The 27,500-nt window shown below is 41.5% G+C and overlaps 1 protein-coding gene across 3 annotated transcripts in view; it reads right to left on the bottom strand.

Annotated features, from left to right (window-relative positions):
• Positions 1–27,500, bottom strand: part of galnt13 (polypeptide N-acetylgalactosaminyltransferase 13) — a 376,169-nt gene that overhangs the window by 235,631 nt on the left and 113,038 nt on the right. For all 3 annotated transcript variants that reach the window (XM_073047335.1, XM_073047334.1, XM_073047333.1), the window contains exon 3: positions 10,361–10,529. In XM_073047335.1, the coding sequence (XP_072903436.1) occupies positions 10,361–10,529 (169 nt within the window). The remainder of the gene's footprint in view (positions 1–10,360; positions 10,530–27,500) is intronic.

The following is a 27,500-nucleotide window of genomic DNA, read 5'->3' as shown; positions in this document are numbered from 1 at the left end:
TTACAGTAATCAGAAAATTTGAAGCTAACAATCCAACAGCTTGGATGATTCAGGTTTCTGTCTTTACCAGCTTTACAGACAGCATACCCCAGATTCTTACCACACTTGGTAGAAAAGATATCCCCCACCTCCTTCATAATCTTTATATCAATTACTTTAAATCCTTGCCCTTTGGTTTTTGACCACTACTGTAGGAAGAAGTTATTGCTTCCATCTACATTTTCAAGGCCGCCCAAACATTTTATTTACCACAGATCGTCTCTCTTACCCATCCCTGTTGTCATGAAAATATCCCTGCTTCCAGTTTTGGCAACATCTTTGTTAATCTCTTCAATATCATCTCCAATGGATTCACATCTTCGGTGCAAAAAGATGACCTAGACCGTACACGGTACCCAATTTGTGGCCTAGCTCCATGCTCTTACATTCAATGCCTCAGTTAATAAAGGAACACATCCAGTATATTTTTTTCAAATTAGTTTAGGGACTAGCTTTAAGAATTTGTGGGTGTCAGTGACAAGGTCCTTTTATTTCACGTTTAACATCATCCCATTCTTTGTATAGTCTTTGCCACCTTGCAGATAACCAAATGCGTAACTACACAACTCATTTGATTTCCCCATTGTTCTGCCTAACTGACTAGATCTTGTGGTAATCGAAAGGTTTCCACCTCAAGCAAATTTTAGATTTAATTTACTGCTCCCTTGGACCCTATGGGCTTTAACTTTTCTGAAAACCTGCCTTCCATGTAAAAATGTCATACTTGCAAAAAATTCATAAAGGCTCCATTAAGTGCACTGCCTTCACCAAATCCCTTGTTACATCTTTAAAAATTTTCAAATCAAGTTACTCAGGCACAATCTTTTCTTAAAAATCCACCCTAATTCCCCAGAATCAATCTGTGCCTTTTCTTATACTGGACTCTACAATTTGCCTCCAACTGCAGTTAAACTGAGAGGCTTAAAATGACTTGCTTTATCACCAATTCCTGCTTTAAACAGTAACAGAACGTTTTTTATATTTAGAGATTGAGTACGGAACAAGCCCTTCCAAAATCAGAATCAGGTTTAATATCACTGGCATATGTCATGAAATACATTGTTTCACAGCAGCAAAACACTGCAATACATAATAAAACTATAAATTACAATAGATTAAAAGTAAATTACTGCAAAAAGAGAGAAAAAAACACAATGAGCCACAGCACCCAGAAATGCACATATTTAATTGTAGCCTAATTTTCTGGCACTAGTTCTGAAACCAGGCAGAGCTGTTAACTTTCTCCCTTGCTTTCTTTTCGACGATGCTCAATTCCTTAATATTGTAACTATTACTATATTTGTCTCATCCAACATTTCACACTCATTCACCTTATCGTTCCTCTCATTTGTGAAGAGACTGGAAAATAGGATTGGACCAACAGGTCGCTCAAGTCTGTATCTCCACTTATATGATCATGGCCGACCTATGGCCTCAAATCCTTTTGTGTGCCAGTTCTGCATAACTCTGAAATTCAAACACCTTTCAAATATCTATCCATCTGTGCCTTAAATACACCTGATGAGCTGACATCCACCACTCTCAGGAGCAGAGAAATTCCAGCTATTCAAGATCTTCTGAGAGAAGAAACTTGTAAGCACCTCTGTTTTAAATGACTGTCCCCTTATTTTCCAGCTACGTCCCCTTGTTTGCAACTCTTACGCTCTGAAAGCACATCAGTATCTACCATTTCAAATCTCCTTAATGTAGAGTTTTGACCCAAAATATTGACAACTCCTTTCAACCAACGGATGCTACTTGACAGCTGAGTTCTTCCAGCAGATTGTTTGTCACCTCAGATCTCTGCATCAGGACTGAAGAGAAGATTTAAAATTTCTTCACGGTTGGCATAGCTCAAAGAGACTTCACAGAGAAGCAGCAAATCACAAATGCAAGAGATTCTGCAGATGCTGGAAATCCAATACAAATGGCAAGATGGTTTCGGTCTGAAACATTGACTGCTTATTCATTTGCATGGATGCTGCCTGACCTGCTGAGTTCTTCCAGCATTTTTATGTGTTACTATGGATGTCCAGAATCCACAGAATCCAGTGTTTTTAGTTCAACTCACACAGCCTCATTTGATCAGCTATCTAACATTACATCTCTACTTAGTTATAATTGCTTGTTTAATCACATATCACCCCTCTAATTTTATTCCCCTTACAAATCTTATCTGATTCACCAATGTTCTTCCAGAGAAGACATCTGTTGTCCTTACTTGGTCTTACACCTTATCCAAATGTAGATCCAAAAATGAGGTTAATTTTTAAATCAACAAGCACAAAATGCTGGAGGAACTTAGCAGGCCAGGCAGCATCTTTGAAAAAGAGTAAACAGTTGATGTTTCAGGCTGAGACCCTTCATCAGGACTGGAAAGGAGGAGAAGTCAGAATAAGAAGATGGAGGGAGGGGAGGAACAAGTTTTAAGGTGGTAGGTGATAGATGAAACTGGAAGAGTGGGATTCATGGCTGTGGTAGCGGGCCTGGGTGAGTACATGGTTGAAGAGTCAAAGAGCAGTAGAGATTACAGAGGGAGCAGTGAGAGAGGGTTTCACTGAACTCCCATTGAAGAGAAGATTTAAACTTGTTCAGGATAGACGTCCCTCGAAGTGACTTCGCAGTAGTCGTGGTCTTATAAACACAAGAAAATCTGCAGATGCTGGAAATCGAAAGAAACATGCACAAAATGCTGGAGGGACTCAACAGGCCTGGCAGTATCCGTGGAAAAGTGTAAACCGTGGATGCTTCCAGCAGGACTGGAAAGGAAGCAGGAAAAGTCCGTGTAAGAAGGTGGGGGAGGGGAACAAGCGCAAGCTGGTAGGTTATAGGTGAAACCGGAAGAGGGGGGAAGTGGCTGTGGCAGTGGGTATGGGCAAGTACACAGAGTTGGCATGTTCATTGAGGTCTTGAGTTCAAGCATAATTAGGAATGGATAAATGTCAACTTTTCCATTCCTGGCCAGATTTACAAAATAAAATAAAATCAGGAAGCATCCTAAATTTCCCAGAATGTATGTCTTATGTTTGGAGTGTCCTGTCATTCCTCTATTATATTAGTCCAAGTTAAAGTCTGAACAGTAACTCTTCTCCCCGCTAAACTAAACATACACCATGGAACTGAAATCTGTAACATACTGACACGCATTAGCAACATCCTCCTGAGGTTTTAATAGCTGAAATCCAAAGACCTATGTCAGCTCCTATTGACAGTAATTACCTGGTAATCAGTTCTAACTTGCCACCGAATTAGCTGGACAAGCAGGTAATTTTATAATCAATTAACAAAGCAAAACAAGTAAAATATCAACATCAAACCAGAACTAAACTTTAATAAATGAATCTCCAAAGCCCACAAAAATCCATCCATTTACCAAAATCACATCACAAACTCTTTAGAAGCAGTAAACACAAAGTACACTGCAGATCAAGACGTACAAAAAAGCTGGATGAACTCAGCAGGTCGGGCAGCATCCGTTGAAAGGAGCAATCAACATTTCGGGTTGAGACCCTAAATTTACCAGAATGTATGTACCATGTTTGGGTCCTGACGAAGGGTCTCGACCTGAAACATTGACTGCTCCTTTCAACGGATGCTGCCCGACCTGCTGAGTTCATCCAGCCTGTTTGTACGTCTTTAGAAGCAGTGCTCTGTGGAAATTGGCTTTATGCCACTCCTAATGCACTAATGTTTAATAGGTTAAATATAAAGTAAACAAGTTACATATACGTCAGAATTGAAAATTAATTATGGAAAACTTTAGAAATTATAAAAGAGAATCGTGATCGGTTGTCTGTATTGGCAATATTTAATTCCCAAGAATTGTCTCATATTTTTGTGTTGTAATTTAAACCATGCCTCATGACAGTAAGTTTCAGGTAATAACTGGAGGGCTGGGTGGATTAAGAACGGGGGTGGAGGCTGCATGCTGAGAGAAGTTATATTGGAATGCCAGTCCTCAGACAGTGTTATGGAACCAGGACAAGCAGTTCGGCCATTATTTTTTCAGAAATACATTTTTGTCCATATTTTTTAAAACAGTTCACCAGACCAAAGTCGGAGAGGAATAAAATGGACAGAGAAAGCATTGGCTTAAGTGCTCAGTGCCAAGGTGGCCTTAAATCTTGAAAAAAAATCACACCAAATATTTTGCAGATCCATGCCCCACCATTCCTGATCAACCACCTCAGCACAAAGAGCAAAATTATATGAACTTTGTGTAATTATCTTATATGGAAAAATAGATAGCATCAGATGAAGAATCTGACAAAGGAAAGAAAAAAATGGAGGTCTATGGGGAGGGAAGGGATAGATTGATCTTAGTTAATTAAAAGCTTGTCATGACATTATGGGCCAAAGGGCCTGTGCTATCCTATGTTCCATGACCTGGGTTATGTTAGGGTATGTTCTGGAGTTATGGAATATAGCAAATAATAATTTCAACAGCAACCAGTCTTCAGATCTGAATGTGGATTGTAGGTGGAGTTTAAAATGCATCTCAGTGTTCTGGAGCTGCAGAATGAGGTCGACTGCAAATCAAGAAACACACCACTGACCCATGTCTGCATTTGCATGAATGCAGCTCAAAAGCAAAGGTGATTAACGTTTATTTTGGGTGTTTAAAGTGTTGGTATGAATATCTAATTGTTTGAAAATTATATGCAATTCAAAGGAAGCATTGTAGATACATTGCAATTATAGAATTGTCCTGCTGTTACCTTTGATCTTCAGCATATAAGAATGTCACGTAATATTGGATCAGGGAGCCTCTTCTAACAGTGTCTCCAGTATGATGCCTGCTTGTTCTGCTGAACAAACACTTCTATATTCACAGCTTCAGTGTCTCCTGGCGACTTCAATCAATATCACAACAGGCTAAAAAGAATAACCATTTCTCCCTCCACAGATCCTGTATGATCCATGTACCCCAACTTCGTATGTGTTTTTTTTTATTCTCATCTGCAGTTTTCTTTACAGATGTAGTCAGAACCATCTCCTGTCCTGACTTTCAGTTCACTTATCAGCATCAGAAAAGAATATATATAAACTAATAAAACAAGGCATATGATAATGTGCAATGATTGATTTCCTACCCCTAATTTTTCCCATAGCTAGCCAGTATATAGGCAATAAATACCAAAGCCAAGATTTGAGGATATTTATTTTCTGAACGGAGGTCTTTGCCTTGATTGTACAGTAAACAAGTGGGCTTTGACACCTTTACAAATACAGTATATATTAATTTGATCAAGAGGCCAAATTCTTACATGCTAAAATTATTTTTTTTATTTTAAGGTAACAATAAATAAGCAGACAGTAGCTCTACATTTTGAAATACTAAGCTAAGCACATAGGAACTAAATTGGATAACCAAAAATAGCCGAGAGCCTGTGATGCAATGAACCTGCAGCTATTATTATGAAAGCTGCACATCAGTTTAGTGCTGCTTGCTTGTGAATGATTTCTGTGTCTAGACTGTTAATTAGATATTCATATTAAATTACATATTTAAAACAATGCCAAATAATTGGCAACACTTACAGCCAGCTTGCACTTCTTAAAACTAGCCTGTAGCTGAAGGGTATATTGCCTGACTGGGCTGAATAGCTGATAGTGTATGAAAGCTCGGAGATACAAGTAGAGGCCTAATATAGTCTGTCTCTGAAGAGCAAGCATGACCAGAGATATGTCACACCACCTCTCGAGCGTGCTCTGCTAATCAACATTCAGATTGCTAATTTGACTTTGGTCTCCGCACCATTTTCTCATTTGTTTCCAATAATGCTCAATATTGCAGGAATTTATGTCATCCTTCAATGGCTTAGCCTCCATAGCTCCAAGTTGCACAGCCTCAGAACAAATTTCTAATCTCCATCTTAGATGAGTAGAACCTTATTCTGAAACTATAAATTTTGGGTCTCGGTTCACTACGCTCATTCATATCCCTCATCTCACCATCATATAGCATGTGGAAGATTCAAGTGTAAGATTAATTCCAATCAATTGGTTGTACTTCTACTCCAGGCGTACAGGTAGAGGCTAAAGAACGAAGCACCAGTACTGAGGACCAACAAGGCATGGTCAAGAAAGATGGAGCAGCGCTTGCAGGACTGCTTTGGGTCGATAGACTGGACGATATTCAGGGACTCATCTTCAAATCTAAATGAATATGCCATAGTTGTCAGCGACTTCATCAATACCTGTGTGGATAGTGTGTGCCTTCAAGAACATACCAGACACACCCAAACTACAAGCTCTGGATGAAGCAGGAGATTGAGTCTTTTGAGGGCTAGATCTGCGGTGTTCAAGACCAGTGATCCAGAACGATGCAAGAAGTCCCTGTACAACCTACAGAAGACTATTTTAAAGGCAAGAAAGCAATTCCGACTGAAGTTCGAGACAGAATCGGATGCAGGTTAGCTCTAGCAAGGTTTGCAGGCAATTACTTCCTACAAGATGGAATTTAACATCACGATTGGCTGCCGTACTTCACTCCCAGGTGAGCTCAATGCCTTTTACGCATGCTTTGAAAGGGAGAATAAAACTACACCTGTGCGATACCCTGCAGAATCTGTTGATCCTGTGATCTCTGGCTTGGAGGCCGACAGCAGAACATCTTTCAAGAGGGTGAACCCTCACAAGGCACCAAGCCCAATGCTGTACCTGGCAGGGCAGTGAAAACCTGTGCCAACCAACTGGCAGGATTGTTTGAGGACATATTCAATTTCTCACTGCTGCAGACAGAGGTTCCCTCCTGCTTCAAAAGGATGACAATCGTATCCAAGGAGAGCAGGTCAGCTAGATGCACTCACATCTCCTTTGATACATAATCATTTTTTAATTATGTATTGCGACGTACTGATGCTGCAAAACAAATTTCACGTCATATGCCACTGATATTAAATGTGATTCTGATTTGGATACCCAGTCATGGGTGGACCAGATAGACAACAGACAATAGATGCAGAAGTAGGCCATTCGGCTCTTCAAGCCAACACCACCATTCACTGTGATCATGGCTGATCATCCACAATCAGTACCCCGTTCCTGCCTTCTCCCCATATCCCTCGACTCTGCTATCTTTAAGAGCTCTATCTAACTCTTTCTTGGAAGCATCCAGAGAATTGGCCTCCACTGCCTTCTGAGGCAGAGCATTCCGTAGATCCACAACTCTCTGGGTGAAAAAGTTTTTCCTCAGCTCCGTTCTAAATGGCCTACCCCTTATTCTTAAACTGTGGCCTCTGGTTCTGGACTCCCCTAACATCAGGAACATGTTTCCTGCCTCTAGCGTGGCCAATCCCTTAATAATCTTATATGTTTCAATCAGATCCCCTCTCATCCTAGCAAAGACACATTCATTCGCTCAAGTGCTAAATCACCCAACGGAAGATATGATTGTGCACAGAACAGATAGCTGCAAAGTGAGATAGTCCTGGATGCCACAGAACAACACCACTATCAAGAATATTGCAGGTGCCAGCTCAGAAAGCATAGGCAAGAAAGTCCTTTTGCAGAGGAATTCAGTGTCGCAGGTTAGAGAGCAGCTAAAAAGCAAACTCCTCACAAAGCTAAATGTCATTGGATAGTTTACCAGAAAACACAAGGACAACTTCAAACACCTACAGGGTCTGACACAGGGTTGTGCATACAGCTTGGAGTCCAGCTTGATAGTAGTGGCCAACTCCATCTACAAATTTGCTGACCCAATCAAAATACAGCATCTAGTAGCTGGATGTTGCAGTTTGCAGTGAAGTACAAGCAGAAATCACTGAATGTCCGGGGGCCATCATAGCCGCGAATTGCAATATTCAAGAGAACTGAATGATCGTGAAGCAATTCCGAGCTCAACAGGTCTATGGTACATAAACATTCATCCTCCCATCCAAGCAACACACACGAAAAGTTGCAGCAGTGTGTGCTATCTACAGGATGCACTGTAATGACGCGTCGAAGTTCCAAAGGCAGCACCACAACCACTACCATCTAGAAGGACGAGAACAGCAGATACCTGGGAACACCATCACTTGGAAATCCCCTTCCAAGTCACTCAACATCCTGACTTGGGAATATATCGTCATTCCTTCATTGTCACTGCGTCAAAATCATGGAATTCTCTCCCTAACAGCACTCTGGGTGTACCTACACCTCTGGGACTACAGCGGTTCAAGGCTGCACCTTCTCAAGGGCAACTAGGGATGAGCAATAAATGCTGGTTTAGCTGGAGACGCCCACATCCCGTAAAACAAATAAATAAAATAAAAACACAAAATGCTGGAGGAACTCAGCAGGCCAGGCAGCATCTATGGAAAAAAAGTACAGTCGACCTTTCAGGTAGAGAGCCAAGTTTCCGGCATCTGCAGACTTTCTCTTGTTTGTCATCTTCCCATCCATCCCAGTTTGTCAGAGCAATTCACAGCCATGATTGTGGCAGTCAATATTCAGTGATTTCTGCTTGTGTTGCAATGGAAGTTGAAATACATTGCTAAGGTTTTTTTTACACACACAAAGTCTGTTTGATCACGTTTCAAGCTTCACAAAGCAAACTACTGAAGAATAATTGAACCATTTTAAAGACCAGCACAATGGACCCCTTTGATAAAGGCAATTATTGTTTCACACTTCTAATATGCTAAAGTTACCTGACACCTTAGCTCAACCTCCAAATGCCAGGTCTTGCCATCTGCAGGTAAGCACTACTTCTGTCACAAAAGTGATAATGGATCGGACCATTGTGAAAATGTCAGCATTTTTCTTTTCCTTTTCAGGGAATTTATTTTTCTCTGTAAAGGGTCAATGAAGAAGATGGATTTGGCTAAGACCCTGTAGAATCGGCTGGGGTGATTGAACTCAAACAGCCGCTGTCATTTTCTTCTGAGCCAGGTACAATTCCAGTGATACAAACGTTCTCTCTTGAAGTTCACTTATTTCAGTTTCATCAAGATCTGGTGAAATTCAAAGAGAATCAATGCATTCTGAACACTCTGGGCTGACACATTCTTCTGCTGAGATCCTTCATCCTTCTCTATGGTCGAGCAGCCTGCCTGTTCTTGGTGGCTTTTACCCATCCTTCCAGTATTTCAATATTCATTATGAAATTATAATTCGTACACTCATGCCTGAAAACAATTTCTTTATTCGGATGCCATAATCTCAGGAACAAATTCCTTTGGCATGTGCCTCACCACTCCAAGAGCCTTTCCGCAACTTGTAATTATAGACATCAGCATAGTTGAAATCACCAAGTTGATTAGCTGGCAGCTAGCCTGCCAACCGGGGTGGGGGGGAATGTGTATATGCACACACGCACATGATTCCTCGTGCTGTTGTGTTCTAAGATTCACAGAGATAATCAAAGAAAGGCAAGTCTGTGCTAAATATTCATCACCGTCATAAGGAAAATTCTTGCCCAAACAACAAAATGACTTTCCAGGGAAAAGTGTTTTTAAGTATAGCTTAAATATTTTTAAAGTACAGAACGACACAACTCTATTCTAGCCCTCTTCTTTTCATTCACACAATATCCTGGTATGGGTAAATTCCATAGTTTTAACTTCTGGCTGAATAGCAGATTAAACCCATTTATATGATCTGACTACATTATGATTATTTACTTATCGAAAAGGACATGAGCACATGAAAGTCTTCCCATGTGAAACATGGCCAATTAACAGCTTAGTTAAAGGCAGCAAAACTTATTAATCCTATACATACAAAAAGGCTGGATGAACTCAGCAGGTCGGGCAGCATCCGTTGAAAGGAGCAGTCCCGTCCTGACGAAGGGTCTCAGCCCGAAACATTGACTGCTCCTTTCAATGGATGCTGCCCGACCTGCTGAGTTCATCCGGCCTTTTTGTACGTCCTGATTCGACCACAGCATCTGCAGTGTACTTTGCGTTTATTATTAATCCTATTCTCCTTAATTTTTAGCTAGCCAGTGGTGTAGTGGCATTGGCACAGGGCTCAAGGCCAATGGTCCTGGGTTCGAACCCAACCAGCTACTTGCATGCTTTCCATCCATGCTAGGTTGAGTGCCGAGCTAGAAACTCACCCTCATAAAAAAAAGACAAATGCTGAGAAAACAGTAAAATAGGCCGCCTGATGCACCATAAAATGCGAAAAGGAACAATGCTCACTAATTAACTTACTCTGCACACAACTTGAAATCACAGAACTGTTCTGCCAAGGAAATCTGATCTCGATGCAAGTATGAACAGCTTAGATTATAAGTGAGTCCACATTTTAAGGGAATTATTACTTGTGCTGTCATTTGTACATCACTTATAACAGAAAACCAATACAGTCAAATGCAAAGTAGACTTACCCTTCCAATCTCACATCTGGAAGAGTTCTATTCAGTGCAATCATGTCACTAGCCATGAGATTAAACTGATTGATTTTGAACAAATCCCTCATTTTCTCCTGATCTTCTTTAGGAATATGGACAGCCTTTCCCATTTCACCTGGACCTTCTTGTGCTCTGGAAATGACAGCTGGAACACATAATGAAAGTCAGAGCATGAAATACAGAACACACATATATATTTACAAACATACATATTTTTCACACTAAACAAGAATATATTTCATGTCAATTGTAATGCATAACAGAGTACAAATTTGGAGATAAGATTTCAGTAAAGTGTTCCACTCCAGGTCATACAATTTGCTCGATTTGCAAGACCATTGCGAGCAAGAGGGTGTCAAGAGCTAGAGGTTCTTTGGAAACAGATGTCTAGGTAGTAATATACTAGAAGAAAGAACGGAGAAAAAACATTAATAAATGGCAGACACAAAAATTCTGAAATTAAAACAGAATGCTGGAAGAAACCTCTGGAAATCAGACAGCATCACTGGAAAGAGAAAATTAACATCACTCAGGACATGCCCTCCTTCGAATGCTTCCATCAGAAAGGAGGTACAGGAGCCTGATGAGACACACTCAATGATACAGGAACAACATCTTCCTCTCCGCCATCTGATTTAGATAGATAGATAGATACTTTATTCATCCCCATGGGGAAATTCAACATTTTTCCAATGTCCCATACACTTGTTTTAGCAAAACTAATTACATACAATACTTAACTCAGTAAAAATATGATATGCATCTAAATCACTCTCTCAAAAAGCATTAATAATAGCTTTTAAAAAGTTCTTAAGTAGTTTACTTAGATACATTAAATACAATCAACCCCGGCACTTTAACATATCTTAATCCTGGCGGTTGAATTGTAAAGCCTAATGGCATTGGGGAGTATTGACCTCTTCATCCTGTCTGAGGAGCATTGCATCAATAGCAACCTGTCGCTGAAACTGCTTCTCTGTCTCTGGATGGTGCTATGTAGAGGATGTTCAGGGTTTTCCATAATTGACCGTAGCCTACTCAGCACCCTTCGCTCAGCTACCGATGTTATACTCTCCAGTACTTTGCCCACGACAGAGCCCGCCTTCCTTACCAGCTTATTAAGACATGAGGCGTCCCTCTTCTTAATGCTGCCTCCCCAACACACCACCACAAAGAAGAGGGCGCTCTCCACAACTGACCTATAGAACATCTTCAGCATCTCACTACAGACATTGAATGACGCCAACCTTCTAAGGAAGTACAGTCGACTCTGTGCCTTCCTGCACAAGGCATCTGTGTTGGCAGTCCAGTCTAGCTTCTCGTCTAACTGTACTCCCAGATACTTGTAGGTCTTAACCTGCTCCACACATTCTCCATTAATGATCACTGGCTCCATATGAGGCCTAGGTCTCCTAAAGTCCACCACCATCTCCTTGGTCTTGGTGATATTGAGACGCAGGTAGTTTGAGTTGCACCATATCACAAAGTCCTGTATCAGTTTCCTATACTCCTCCTCCTGTCCATTCCTGACACACCCCACTATGGCCGTGTCATCAGCGAACTTCTGCACATGGCAGGACTCCGAGTTATATTGGAAGTCTGATGTGTACAGGGTGAACAGGACCGGAGAGAGTACGGTTCCCTGCGGCGCTCCTGTGCTGCTGACCACCGTGTCAGACCTGCAGTCTCCCAACCGCACATACTGAGGTCTCTCTGTCAAGTAGTCCACTATCCAATCCACCATGTGAGAGTCTACTCCCATCTCCGTTAGTTTGTGCCTTAAGATCTTGGGCTGGATGGTGTTAAAGGCACTAGAGAAGTCCAGGAATGTAATCCTCACAGCACCACTGACCCCATCTAGGTGAGAGAGGGATTTGTGCAGCAAAGACGTGATAGCATCTTCCACTCCCACCTTCTCCTTATACGCAAACTGAAGAGGATCCCGGGCGTGCCTGGTTTGTGGCCTCAGATTCTGTATTATCAGCCGCTCCATGGTCTTCATCACATGCGACGTCAAGGCAACAGGTCTGAAGTCATTCAACTCCTTTGGTTGTGGTTTCTTCGGTACCGGGACAATACAGGATGTCTTCCACTGTCTGGGTACTCTTCTCTGCTCCAGGCTCATGTTGAAGATGCGCTGTAGTGGTTCTCCCAGCTCAGTCGCACAGGCCCTCAGTAATCGTGGGGAAACTCCATCCGGTCCCGCACACTACCTCACAACTTCATTATTTTTATTTGTGCACTTAGTTAATTTTTAATTTTATACATATAATGTACAAATTCTGAACAGTTCAGATCCAGAATCCTTCTCCAGAACTGAGAAAAGCAATATACTGAAAAGTAGAATAGACAGCCCTCAGTTCTGATAGAGTCTGAAGACCTGAAATGTAAGTGATCCCGTTGTCCTGCTGAGTTTATCTGCTGTGAAAACATCAAATAGGAAAGAGGTGATGTAACAGTGTTGTGCTGTAAACAAAATCACCAGAGAGCCACTGAAGCTAGTAGATAGAGAAGTGTTTTATTCAACAAAAACGAACAGCAGCCATCACATTGAGACCCCTTTGGAGTAAGAGGCCTGTTCGACCCAGTATTACATGACATTTTATATGCTAAAGATCAAAGGATAGTTCTATGGTTACAATGTATCTAGAATGCTTCCTTTGAATTGCATACAACTTTCACACTTCCTTCTTCACACCCACACTCCAGACACCCAAAATGAGTAATTAATCAGGATTGTCTGGTTTTTCATTAATTGGAGCCCACAGCTTGAGGAAACTATTGTCCAGGGCTGCAATTTAAATGTAATCTACACTCCATGTTCAGGTCGAAAGATTGTTTGCTGATGTTAATATTTTGCTGTATATCCTCCTCCAGAATACATCCCATCAGTAACAATGCAAATTTATCGGGGAATTGTCTGCTTTCATGATTCCTATATCTTCTTTGAAGATGGGGAGAATCTGGCTAGAATAAACTGACTAAATTAGGGCTTATGTTGGATTACAGGGTCAAAGATTTGAATCATCAAACTATGCCACAGCTATGAAGTTAGTCATCATTTTTGCAATTCCATGCTTACTACAGGGGTCTTGTGATGATGGGGTGTCAGTCGATTCAGAAAGCCCTAATAACTTAAGATGAAGGTAACAGTACATGCCATATAACAAAAGTGATGACATTTAAAGGATTATTTTCACATTCAAATGTATAAAGGAAATATTGTACATTCAAAAATACTCAAACTATAAAAACATGAATGGATTTTTGAAGCAACACACACAAAATGCTGGTGGAACGTAGCAGGCCAGGCAGCATCTATAGGGAGAAGTAGTACAGTCGACATCTCAGGCCGAGACCCTTCGTCAGGAAGGACTAACTGAAAGAAGAGATAGTAAGAGATTTGAAAGTGAGGGGGGGGGGGGGAGGGCGAGATCCAAAATGATAGAAGACAGGAGGGGGAGGGATGAAGCTGAGAGCTGGAAAGTTGATTGGCAAAAGGGATACAGAGCTGGAGAAGGGAAAGGATCATGGGACAGGAAGCCTAGGGAGAAAGAAAAGCGGAGGGGAGCACCAGAGGAAGATGGACAGCAGGTAAGGAGTGATTGTGAGAGGGGCAGAGAGAGAAAAAAAAGGAGAAAAAGGGAAAAAATAATAGATAGATAGATAGGGGATAGGGCAAAAAGGGGAGGAGGGGCATTAATATAGTTTCTTTCCATCAGGTTGCAGGCTACTCAGACGGAATATAAGGTGTTGTTCCTACAACCTGAGTGTGGCTTCATCTTGAGAGTAGAGGCGGCCATGGATTGACATATCGGAATGGGAATGGAACGTGGAATTAAAATGTGTGGCCACTGGGAGATCCTGCTTTCTCTGGCGGACAGAGCGTAGGTGTTCAGCGAAATGGTCTCCAAGCCGGCAACGGGTCTCGCCAATATATAGAAATGCTTTCTATATTTAGAAATATAGAATTTTGAAATGCTTAATTGATTATAAATAGATTTTAATGTAAGCCAACTCCGAAAAAGATGTGGTTAAATGCATCTTTTCTATTACCATACTTTAAAAAAGCACAGAATTTAATTACTAATAAGCTGCTAAATTTGGTGATCAAAATAATTCGGTAACAATTCAACTAATTTGTCTTCTCCACACCCACTACCAATTATAAGTTTTTCATTAACAGTTGAAAAATCATAAAATACTGGTCCACATTCTGACTATTTATTACCATTAAAACAATTAACTAAGCTTAAACACAAGAAATTCTGTAGCTGCTGGAAATCCAGAGCAACAGAGAAAATGCTGGGGGCACTCAGCAGCTCAGGCAGCATCTACGGAAATAAATAAACAATCCACGTTTCGGGCAGAGACCCTTCTTTGGGACTGAAAAGGAAGGGGGGAGATAACTGAATAAAAAGGTGGGGAGAGGGGAAGGAGGATATCTAGAAGGTCATAGACGAAGCCAGGAGCATGAGAAATGTCAAGGGCTGAAGAGAAAGGAATCTGATGGGAGATGAGAATTACAAACCCCATTTCCAGAAAAGTTGGGATATTTTCCAAAATGCAATAAAAACAAAAATCTGTGATATGTTAATTCACGTGAACCTTTATTTAACTGACAAAAGTACAAAGAAAAGATTTTCAATAGTTTTACTGACCAACTTAATTGTATTTTGTAAATATACACAAATTTAGAATTTGATGGCTGCAACACACTCAACAAAAGTTGGGACAGAGGCATGTTTACCATTGTGTTACATCACCTTTCCTTTTAATAACACTTTTTAATCATTTTGGAACTGAGGATACTAATTGTAGTATATTTGCAATTGGAAATTTTGTCCATTTGTACTTGATATAAGACTTCAGCTGCTCAGCAGTCCGTGGTCTCCGTTGTCTGATTCTCCTCTTCATGATGCGCCATACATTTTCAATAGGAGATAGATCTGGACTGGCAGCAGGCCAGTCAAGCACACGCACTCTGTGTCTACAAAGCCACTCTGTTGTGGCCCGTGCAGAATGTGGTCTGGCATTGTCCTGCTGAAATAAGCATGGACGTCCCGGGAAGAGACGTCGCCTTGATGGCAACATATGTCTCTCTAAAATCCTAATATACGCCTCAGAGTCAATGGTACCTTCACATACATGCAACTCACCCATGCCGTGGGCACTGATGCACCCCCATACCATCACAGATGCTGGCTTTTGCACCTTTCACTGATAACAATCAGGATGGTCGTTTTCATCTCTGGCACAGAGAACTCGACGCCCGTTTTTTTCCGAAAACTAGCTGAAATGTGGACTCATCTGACCACAGCACACGGTTCCACAGTCTTTCGGTCCATCTGAGATGAGCTCGGGCCCAGAGAACTCGGCGGCGTTTCTGCATAGAGTTGATGTATGGCTTCCTCCTTGCGTAATACAGTTTCAAGTTGCATTTCTGGATGCAGCGACGGACTACATTAAGTGACAATGGTTTTCCAAAGTACTCCCGAGCCCAGATGGCTATAATTGTCACAGTAGCATGACGGTTTCTTAGGCAGTGCCGCCTGAGGGCTCAAAGATCACGCGCATTCAACAATGGTTTCCAACCTTGCCCTTTACGCACTGAGATGTCTCTGAATTCTCTGAATCTTTTCATAATATTATGTACTGTAGATGTTGAAAGACCTAAATTCTCTGCAATCTTGCGTTGAAAAATGTTCCTTTTGAACTGACTAACAATTCTCTCACGAATTTTGCCACAAAGGGGTGAGCCACAACCCATCCTTGCTTGCAAAGACTGAGCCTTTAATGGACGCTACTTTTATACCCAGTCATGATACCTCACCTGCTAACAATTAGCCTGCTTAATGTGGAGTCTTCCAAACCGGTGTTACTTGAATATTCTGTGCACTTTTCAATCTTATTTTAACTCTGTCCCAACTTTTGTTGAGTGTGTTGCAGCCATCAAATTCTAAATTTGTATATATTTACACAATATAATTAAGTTGGTCAGTAAAACTATTGAAAATCTTTTCTTTGTACTTTTGTCAGTTAAATAAGGGTTCACGTGAATTAACATATCACAGATTTTTGTTTTTATTGCATTTTGGAAAATATCCATTTTCTGGAAATGGGGTTTGTAAAATATTTGGCCACTGGGCAGTTCTGTTTCTGGCAGACGGAGCGAAGGTGCTCCATTCGCCAAACTAAGCTTATTGACCATAGTTACAATTTTTTTTAAATGAGCAGATGGTGGAAATCTGTAGCAATAGCTATGTCTTTCTACTATGCTGTTTTACCTGCTGAGAGCTTCCGACTTTTCTTGTGGCAATATAAATGGATCTCTATAGATTTACTACTAAACCTTGCTCAAAGAAATCTTTTCTACAATCTCCTGCATACCATGTTTTTGCAAGATGGGATGTCAGTTTTTGCATGCTATAACAGGTTTCCCCCGCTATCCAAAGGTAGAGCGTTCCTATGAAACCGTTTGTAAGCCGAAATGTCGTAAAGCGAAGTAGCAATTACCATTAATTTCTATGGGAAAGAGTTTTGAGCGTTCCCAGACCCAAAAAATAACCTACCAAAACATACCAAATAACACATAAAACCTAAAATAACACTAAAGTATAGTAAAAGCAGGAATGATATGATAAATATACAGCCTATATAAAGAAGAAATATTGTATGTACGGTGTAGTTTCACTTATCGATTTGGAGAGAAAAAAAGAATCGGTACATACACGCATGTGCATGTACACGCCTACACACATACACGCACACAACTGCTTGCACAAGGCTTTATAGTCATGGTAGTCTTTCTCGGGGTAAACACGTATAAAGCAGGCATCTTTTTTTCATAAAAACAAAAATCCTCTTTGGTTAGCGAAAACAGGTACTAATGTAGGTCTTTCGTAACAGCGAGCTGTCGCAAAGCAAACGTTCGAAAAACGGGGGCCACCTGAATTTATATTTCGTACAAATATACTCAGTGGATACTTTATTTGAGACCTCCTGTTCCTAATAAGGCGACCACTGATCGAATATTCACAGTCTTCTGCTGTTACAGCCCATCAATGTGTTGTGCGTTCAAAGATGCTCTTCTGCACAGCACTGTTGTATCGCAAGATTATTCGAGTTACTATCACTTTCCTGTCAGCCTGAACCAGTCCGGCCATCCTCCTCTGACCTCTCTCATTAACAAGGCATTTTTGCCCACAGAACTGCTGCTCACTGGATGGTTTTGTTTCTCACACCCTTCTCTGTAAACTCCAGAGACTGTTATTATGGTCTTATGGACTTGTGCGTGAAAATCCCAGGCAGTCAGAAGTTTCACATTTCATCCCCATTCCGATGCCAGGTCTGAAAGCAACTGAACCGCTTGACCATGTCTGCATACTTTAATGCAATGAGTTGCTGCCACATGCTTGTCTAATCAGATATGTACATTAACAAGCAAGTGTACAAGTGTACCTAATAAAGAGGCCACTGCATGTAAATGCTCATTAAAAATGCAACTTTAAAAAAATCAATATTATCATTTAATTCACAATGTATTGTAACTACTGTAATGATTGACTTTTAAGTCATCAGGATTTAGCCATTTTGGACCGTGACCAACTGCTGGACATGCTTTTCCCCCGAAGAGGCCTCAGGACCTCTTCCTGGTATTGTTCAATGTGCAGAAGCAGCGATTTTGGTAAAGTAAGGATACTCAGAGAAAATCAAATTTCCTTGACTATATTGTCATGTGACACTGGAACTCACAAAACTACATCCTTCAGTCTGCATACCACAATGCTGCCACAGATGGGTGTTGCCCACTAAAAGGGCAAGACAAATTCAGAAACTAATGGAGAGGCCTAGATTGTTATTTGCAGATAACAATGATGGGCTGTTGATGAGGGGGAAAAAAACATGCAGATGTAAATTTGACAGAAAAACAAACTGCTGGAAGCAGTCTGCATCTCAAGCAATACCCAAGGACAGAACAACAGCTTCCAGAATTTTCTGCTTTTTACTGCTGCTTTAATACTTTGTGACATGTTTCCAATTTAGTCACCTGTCCACAGATATTTATGAAGTGAACTTTGCCAGCTCAAGTGGACTGGAAGCATTGTTGCCATGTCAGAATGCAGTGGTGGGATTTGATGGCTGGTGGTTCATTGTTTTATTTTCACTGCATCGCAACACACTGACGGATACAACCGAATTCTTTGCTGGACTAGTACAGGCAGAAATCACATACAAATGAGACCAGTTAAGGACAGCACATTTCCTTCACTGAAACAGCTACCCAGATTTGTTTAAAATCCAGATAATTCAACAGATATTTCAAATTCCTCAGATTGTCTGGATTATTAAACCCGTATTATGCAAATAATACCAAACCCAAAGCAGGGTGTGAATTGGGATGATGTTTTTGCAGGGAAATGTACTATGGGCATGTGGTCGATGTTTAGGGATCTCTTGCAGGATGTTAGGGATAAATTTGTCCCGGTGAGGAAGATAAAGAATGGTAGGGTGAAGGAACCATGGGTGACAAGTGAGGTGGAAAATCTAGTCAGGTGGAAGAAGGCAACATACATGAGGTTTAGGAAGCAAGGATCAGATGGGTCTATTGAGGAATATAGGGTAGGAAGAAAGGAGCTTAGGAAGGGGCTGAGAAGAGCAAGAAGGGGGCATGAGAAGGCCTTGGCGAGTAGGGTAAAGGAAAACCCCAAGGCATTCTTCAATTATGTGAAGAACAAAAGGATGACAGGTGTAAAGGTAGGACCGATTACAGATAAAAGTGGGAAGATGTGCCTGGAGGCTGTGGAAGTGAGCGAGGTCCTCAATGAATACTTCTCTTCGGTATTCACCACTGAGAGGGAACTTGATGACGGTGAGGACAATATGAGTGAGGTTGATGTTCTGGAGCATGTTGATATTAAGGGAGAGGAGGTGTTGGAGTTGTTAAAATACATTAGGACGGATAAGTCCCCGGGGCCTGACGGAATATTCCCCAGGCTGCTCCATGAGGCAAGGGAAGAGATTGCTGAACCTCTAGCTAGGATCTTTATGTCCTCGTTGTCCACGGGAATGGTACCGGAGGATTGGAGGGAGGCGTATGTTGGCCCCTTGTTCAAAAAAGGTAGTAGGGACAGTCCAGGTAATTATAGACCAGTGAGCCTTACGTCTGTGGTGGGAAAGCTGTTGGAAAAGATTCTTAGAGATAGGATCTATGGGCATTTAGAGAATCATGGTCTGATCAGGGACAGTCAACATGGCTTTGTGAAGGGCAAATCGTGCCTAACAAGCCTGATAGAGTTCTTTGAGGAGGTGACCAAGCATATAGATGAGGGTAGTGCAGTGGATGTGATCTACATGGATTTTAGTAAGGCATTTGACAAGGTTCCACACGGTAGGCTTATTCAGAAAGTCAGAAGGCATGGGATCCAGGGAAGTTTGGCCAGGTAGATTCAGAATTGGCTTGCTTGCAGAAGGCAGAGGGCTGTGGTGGAGGGAGTACATTCAGATTTGAGGGTTGTGACTAGTGGTGTCCCACAAGGATCTGTTCTGGGACCTCTACTTTTTGTGATTTTTATTAACGACCTGGATGTGGGGGTAGAAGGGTGGGTTGGCAAGTTTGCAGACGACACAAAGGTTGGTGGTGTTGTAGATAGTGTAGAGGATTGTTGAAGATTGCAGAGAGACATTGATAGGATGCAGAAGTGGGCTGAGCAGTGGCAGATGGATTTCAACCCAGAGAAGTGTGAGGTGGTACACTTTGGAAGGACAAACTCCAAGGCAGAGTACAAAGTAAATGGCAGGATACTTGGTAGTGTGGAAGAGCAGAGGGATCTGGGGGTACATGTCCACAGATTCCTGAAAGTTGCCTCACAGGTAGATAGGGTAGTTAAGAAAGCTTATGGGGTGTTAGCTTTCATAAGCCGAGGGACAGAGTTTAAGAGACGCGATGTAATGATGCAGCTCTATAAAACTCTAGTTAGGCCACACTTGGAGTACTGTGTCCAGTTCTGGTCGCCTCAGTATAGGAAGGATGTGGAAGCATTGGAAAGGGTACAGAGGAGATTTACCAGGATGCTGCCTGGTTTAGAGAGTATGGATTATGATCAGAGATTAAGGGAGCTAGGGCTTTACTCTTTGGAGAGAAGGAGGATGAGAGGAATCATGATAGAGGTGTACAAGATATTAAGAGGAATAGACAGAGTGGACAGCCAGCGCCTCTTCCCCAGGGCATCACTGCTCAGTACAAGAGGACATGGCTTTAAGGTAAGGGGAGAGAAGTTCAAGGGGGATATTAGAGGAAGGTTTTTCACTCAGAGAGTGGTTGGTGCGTGGAATGCACTGCCTGATTCAGTGGTGGAGGCAGATACACTAGTGAAGTTTAAGAGACTACTAGACAGGTATATGGAGGAATTTAAGGTGGGGGGGTTATATGGGAGGCAGGGTTTGAGGGTCGGCACAACATTGTGGGCCAAAGGGCCTGTAATGTGCTGTACTATTCTATGTTCTCTGTTCAGTAACTGAACCCCTAGCAGGATTATTAGTAATAAAAGGAGCAAGGTCACAAATTTACCTACAGCAAGTCCCCTTGTACAGCAAGGTTATAGCAAACAAATAATTTATCTTGTGGGATTAATACTGGCTAAATGATCAAAATACAGTACCGCTATGGAATCTTTACATTCTACCTAATAAGGTAGGTCAGACCTTAAACAGCAATTCTAAGGATATTGCTTCCAAGTATACAACACTTCCTCATAAGTGTCACAAGGCTCACAGCCCAGAATTATCTGAGTCAGATTTTTCTCAGATTTGACCTTCTAATCTTCTAATTCAGAGGGGAGAATTCAACTGAGCCACCATTTCAGAGAAGGGCTACTGATATCTCCTTAGGATAGAATGTGTCATCAATTCCCATCCGGAAAACAAGCAATTACACTCGACAAATTTTTTGGAAGTGTTGCTTCCTCAGCATTTTTTCCTTATTTATGATAGACGGCTTGAAGCTGAACACAAATATAGTTTCAAACTACTTGTATCAAGTAGAAATTTGGAGAAACAAGAAATTAACTTTTGTACTCATTGACTGAAGCTTCTTGCTTAAGTGTCTAAATATAATCAGCCAGCAGTGATGGATTCCATTTGATCCGATACATTTCTCGATGACCGCAATGTCCTGGTGAAATCATTCACCATGCTCATTACTGACAGTGCCAAGATTTGCAGGAAAGAAGTATGAATGGGAATGCAGAAAATTAATCTTTTGCGACATGTTACACTTCATGATTTTATATGCTTGAAGCATGTTGTCAACCAGCTGCACGTAGTTTGATTCTCCGTAGTTGCCAAGAAAATTTTCAACATCTTTGAATGCCATCCACGTGATTTTCTCTGATCCCACTAAAAGTTCGTCAAATTGCCTGTCATTGACGTCCTGTTTGACCAACAAAAATGCTTTCCTTAATCTTAGCATCAATTATCCTAGGAAATATCTGTCTCAAAAATCAAAACCCTTCTAAAACCTGTCCTGCCATGCAACATCCACCCTGCCTAAGCACGCCTGAACAAGATAGAAAAATTCTCAGCTTACGTTGTGGGCAACCAACTTCTTAACCGACTTGAATCATGCATTGAAATAACGAAGAGGTTTTTTTTAAATGGTGTGTGATAGGGAAATTTCATTGTCATTTTCATGATCAGCAGCCCAACCTCCATAAGATACACCCAAAAGTATTCAGGAAGCAAAACCTTTGTTATCCAGTGTTATCTCACAAATTTCTTCTCACAAATTGAAAAGAAATTGCTGGAAATCTATTTTCACAGGCTTACGCAGGTGGTAAATTTTGGTGTAACCACATCAGGATGGTCTCAGAATGCAAAAGTGGATGATCACGTGCTTTGTATAGTTAGTCAAATTTGAAGTGTTGGTTCCTTTAAATGTAATAATCATATAAAAACCTAACAAATGGTTTCAGTTACCAAGGACTGCAGTTCACTTCACCTAAATTCAATGCAAGTGCAGTCAGATGGCATTTAACAAACAGATTGATGGAATGCACCATATGGTACAAAATGAATACATTCACTATACTGCGCCAAATCAGTGAACAGGATCAGAACGGCAATGAATATTTAAGTATATCTTTTGAATTAAATCATGTCCTTTCACTTTGTATTTGCTACAAAGAGGGCCACCAATATTAATAGAAGGCTGTTTATTTTCCCAACCATAAATCCTAAAACACTACAAAACATAATCAAACATGTTGTTTCATGAATCAAATAAAATCATAAGGATAAATGATTTTCCATTGGTACAATCGTGTATTAAGGTGTATTCAATACAATTGAATATTTTTAGCATTTTACTTGCTAGTTGGACTCTGCAAATCTGAGGATTTCACAATCTAACTTGTTTAAGCGTCTTCCTGTAGCTTCCTCTGTACACAGATGCTACAATCCCCCTGCAAAAGACAGCAAGCCAGATGAAGCATCGGCATGTGGTGAATTGGCTTACCAAATGTCCTGTATTGAACAGGTCATGGTGCATCTCTACTTTTTCCATGCAAAATTGATATTGAATACCAATTTTCCCATACATTCAATAGGAATTATGTTGGCAGAGCAGCAAATTCAGGAGCAAACACGAGGAAATCTGCAGATGCTGGAAATTCAAACAACACACACAAAATGCTGGTGGAACACAGCAGGCAAGGCAGCATCTAGAAGGAGAAGCACTGTCGACGTTTTGGGCCGAGACCCTTCGTCAGGACCCTTCAGGAGCAAGTAGTAATGTCAACCAGTTTACTTTACCGACCAACTAGTATGATTGAATTTTGCATTGAGATGGAGGATGAAATAGTTAAATCTAAAACTAGTGTACTATGCTTGAACAAGGCAGACTACAATGGGATGAGGGAGGACTTGGCTAATGTGGATTGGGAGCACAGTGGTAGGACAGTTGAGGAACAGTGGAATACTTTCAGAAAGATTTTTCACAGTGCTCAACAAAAGTATATTCCGGTCAAAAGGACAGTAAGTGCAAGGAAATAAAAGATAGTATCAAATTAAAAGCTCAAGTGTACAAAGTCACAAAGAGTAGTGGGAGAGTAGAGGATTGGAGAAACTTTAAAAAGCAACAGAGAACAACTAAACAAGAAATAAGGAAAGGGAAGATAGAATATGAAAGTAAATTAGCACAAAATATAAAAACAGATAGCAAAGATTTTGTAAATATATAAAGCAGAAGAGGGCGGCTAAAGTCAACATAGGTTCCTTGGAAAACTGGAAGGGGAAATTGATATTGGGTGATAAGGAAATGGCTGAGGCATTGAACGACTATTTTGTCTCGGTCTTCACTGTGCAGGACACGTCTCATTTGCCAAAGAAGGATATTATGGACGAATTTGGAGGTGAGGACCTCGATAAAATCGCCGTCACTAAAGAGATAGTGATGAGCAAACTAGAGGGCCTGAAGGTAGATGTCCCCTGGTCCTGATGGGATGCATCCCAGGGTGCTGAAGGAATTGGTGGAGGTTATAGTAGACACGTTGGTAATCATTCATCAAAACTTTCTAGACTCTGGGCAGGTCCTGGCGGATTGGAAGACAGCAAATGTCACGCCACTTTTTTAAAAAACTATGTAGGCAAAAGATGGACAACTATAGGCCAGTTAGCTTAACATCTGTAGTCGAAAAAATGCCTGAAGCTGTCATTAAGTAAGAAATAGCAAAACATTTAGAAAGGCGTGGCTCCATTAGACAGACGCAGCATGGACTCAGAAAGGGCAGGTCCTGTTTGACAAACTTACTGAAGTTCTTTGAGGACATAATGAGTGCAGTGAATAGAGGGGAACAGGTGGATGTCGTATACTTGGATTTCCAGAAGGCATTCAGTAAGGTGCCGCACAAGAGACTTATAAGATACGGATGCATGGAGTCAGAGGAAGTGTATTGGCATGGATAGTGGATTGGTTAACCAATAGAAGGCAGAGTGTTGGTATAAATGGGTGTCTCTCCGGTTGGCAGTCAATGGTGAGTGTGGTGCCGCAGGGGTCGGTGCTGGGCCCGCAGCTGTTTACCATTTACACTGATAATTTGGAAGAGGGGACTGAGTGTAGTGTAGCAAAATTTGCTAATGACACAAAACTGAGTGGAAAAGCAAATTGTACAGAGGATGTGGAGAGTCTGCAGAGGGATACAGATAGGTTAAGTGAGTGGGCCAGGGTCTGGCAGATAGAATACAATGTTGGTAAATGCGAGATCATGCACTTTGGAAGGAATAATAGAAGAGCAGATTATTAATTAAATGGTGAAAGATTGCAGCATGCTGTTGTGCAGAGGGACTTGGGGGTGCTTGTTCGTGAATCACAAGAAGTTAGCTTGTAGGTACAACAGGTTATTAAGAAGGCAAATGGAATGTTGGCCTTCATTGCTAGAGGGATTGAATTCAAGAGCAAGGAGGTAATGCTGCAGCTATACAGGGTACTGGTGAGGCTGCATCTGGAGTACTGTGTGCAGTTCTAGTTTCCATACTTGAGGAAAGATATCGTGGCTTTGGAGGCAGTGCACGGGAGGTTCACCAGGATGATTCCAGGGATGAAGGGGTTAACCTATGAGGAGCGATTGAGTTGCCTAGGACTACACTCTCTGGAGTTCAGAAGAAGAGGGGATCTTATAGAAACATACAAAATTTTGAAAGGGATAGATAAGATAGAAGTAGAAAAGTTGTTTCCATTGGTAGGTGAGACTAGTACTAGGGGACATTGCCTCAAGATTCAGGGGAGAAGATTTAGGATGGAGACGAGGAGAAACTGTTTCTCCCAGAGAGTGGTGAATCTGGAATTCTCTGCCCAGGGAAGCTGTTGAGGCTTCCTCACTAAATATATTTAAGAAACAGATAGATTTTTCCATAGTAGGGGAATTAAGGGTTATAGAGGAAAGGCAGGGAGATGGAGCTGAGTTTACAGACAGATCATCCATGATCTTATTGAATGGCGCAGCAGGGTCAATGGGCCAGAGGGCCTACTCCTGCTCCTATTTCTTACGTTCTTATATTCTTATGACTACATTCGAACACTCCAGGTAGACACAACAGCTCAATACTTCAGGTAAGGAGTCAATTACTCTCAATCGCCCAAGAGGACAGCTGATTTGCTGAGCGTATCATACAGACCTGGATGCCTCCTGGCAATCGCCTAGCCCTCTCTTTGTATACCTTTAATCTTTCATTCATTTTGCCAATCTAGTTGCAGCCATTAACCAATTCAACTGGATGATTTCTTTAACTTATCCTCATGGCAACCATGACCTCGCCCTATCAGAGCCATTTTGGTAGGATATTCACAGTGGGGCCCCTGGGGTGTATTGTGGAACAGAGGGAGCTTGGAGTACATGGGTCGCTGTACATGGCATTGCAAGTAGATAGGGTGGTGAAGGAGGCTTTTGGCACACTGGCCTTCATCAGTGAGATAAAAGTTGGGATGCTACCTTGCGGTTGGTAAGAGGTAGGCGTGACTGCATTGGAAATAGTTTGTTCAGTTTTAACCACCATGCTACAGAAACAATGCCATTAAACTTGAGAGTGCAGAAGACACCTACAAGGATGTTGCTGAGACCCAAGGAACCAATTTATGCAGGGCTGCTGAGCAGGTTGGATATTCATTTGGAGCAGAGGAGAATGTGATCTTCTAGAGGGGCAGAGACAAGGAGAAAGCAGAGTCTTTTCTCTGTAGCTGTGGAATCAAGAACTAAAAGACATTCAGTTAAGGAGAGAGGGACATGCTCTCCAGGGAGTGTTCAGCTCAATCCATACACCGGAGGAGAGACTGGTTGAGGCAGGGATATTAACAACGTTTAAGAGGATAAATTGGGCAGGCATCTGGATAGTAAAGTTTAGAGAGATATGGGCCATACATTAGCAAAAGGGACTGCCTTACATGGGAACCAGTTTGGCTGAAGAACCTGCTTCCATGCTATACAACTGCCTAACTGGCAGAAATCTGAATTAAACCAAATTTCACCATCATTACAACGCTTACTAATCTTCCTCAGTTCCTATCTGCTAACAGTTCAATATACAATATTTAATTTTGTTGTCAGATCGTTTAATGGCATAGCCCCACTTTCTCTTCACCCACTTCCAACCCTCCTTGTCCTACTTAAACAACTGAAAAATCTCTGCATTCCAATTCTCACACATTCCCAATTTAAGTCATTCTCTCAATCACAACCATGTCTTCAACTATCAGCACCCTAACCCCACACATGTTAGCCTCTTTAACCTCACTTTATTTCTCGGCTCTTCAGAACCTACTGATTAACCTTATGGTTGTCTTTCCTAATATCTCTGAGTGACTCAGATAAACCTTGGGAATTTAATCACAATACTACACACAGAGAACACTGGGGGAAACTCAGCAGGTCAGGCAGCATCTAAGGAAAAGAATAAACAGCCGACACTTCAGGCCGAGACCCTTCCTCAGGAATGAGAAGGAAGGGGAAAGATGTCAAAATGAAAAGGTGGAGGGAGGGGGAAAGAGGCTAGCTGGGAGGTGAAAGGAAAAACCAAGTGGGTGGGAAAGAACAAGGGCTGAAGAAAGAATTTGATAGGAGAGGAGAGTGGACAATAGGAAAAAGGGAGGGGCGGGAGGACACCCAGGGGGAAGTAATAGGCAGGTGGGAAGAGGTGAAATGTCGAAGTGGGGAATGGAGGAAGGGGAGGGGTGGAATTAGTACAACCAGAAAGAAAAATTGATATTCATGTCATCAGGTTGGATGGTACCCAGACGGAATACAAGATGTTATTCCTCCACACAGAGAGTGACCTCATCTTGGTACAAGAGGCAGCCATGGATCGACACATCTGAATGGAAATGGGAATCACAATGTTTTCTAAATCATTGCTGCTACGACAAACCGGTTACACTATAAATCTGAAGCATTCTCCCAAAACAAACTATCACCATAGAAATATCATTTATAAAAATATATATTTTACATAGCTTACCCAATCTGCCCAATTTAAACTGGAATTTTTAACCAATTCTTTCAGTAAGTGATTCAGATTTGCATTGCCCTCTCCGTTAGCCCACTAAGCTTTTCATAAGTGATTTATGGTC

Source organism: Hemitrygon akajei, chromosome 5, assembly GCF_048418815.1.
Source record: "Hemitrygon akajei chromosome 5, sHemAka1.3, whole genome shotgun sequence".
NCBI lineage: Eukaryota > Metazoa > Chordata > Chondrichthyes > Myliobatiformes > Dasyatidae > Hemitrygon > Hemitrygon akajei.
This window is presented reverse-complemented; position numbering and strand designations above follow the sequence as displayed.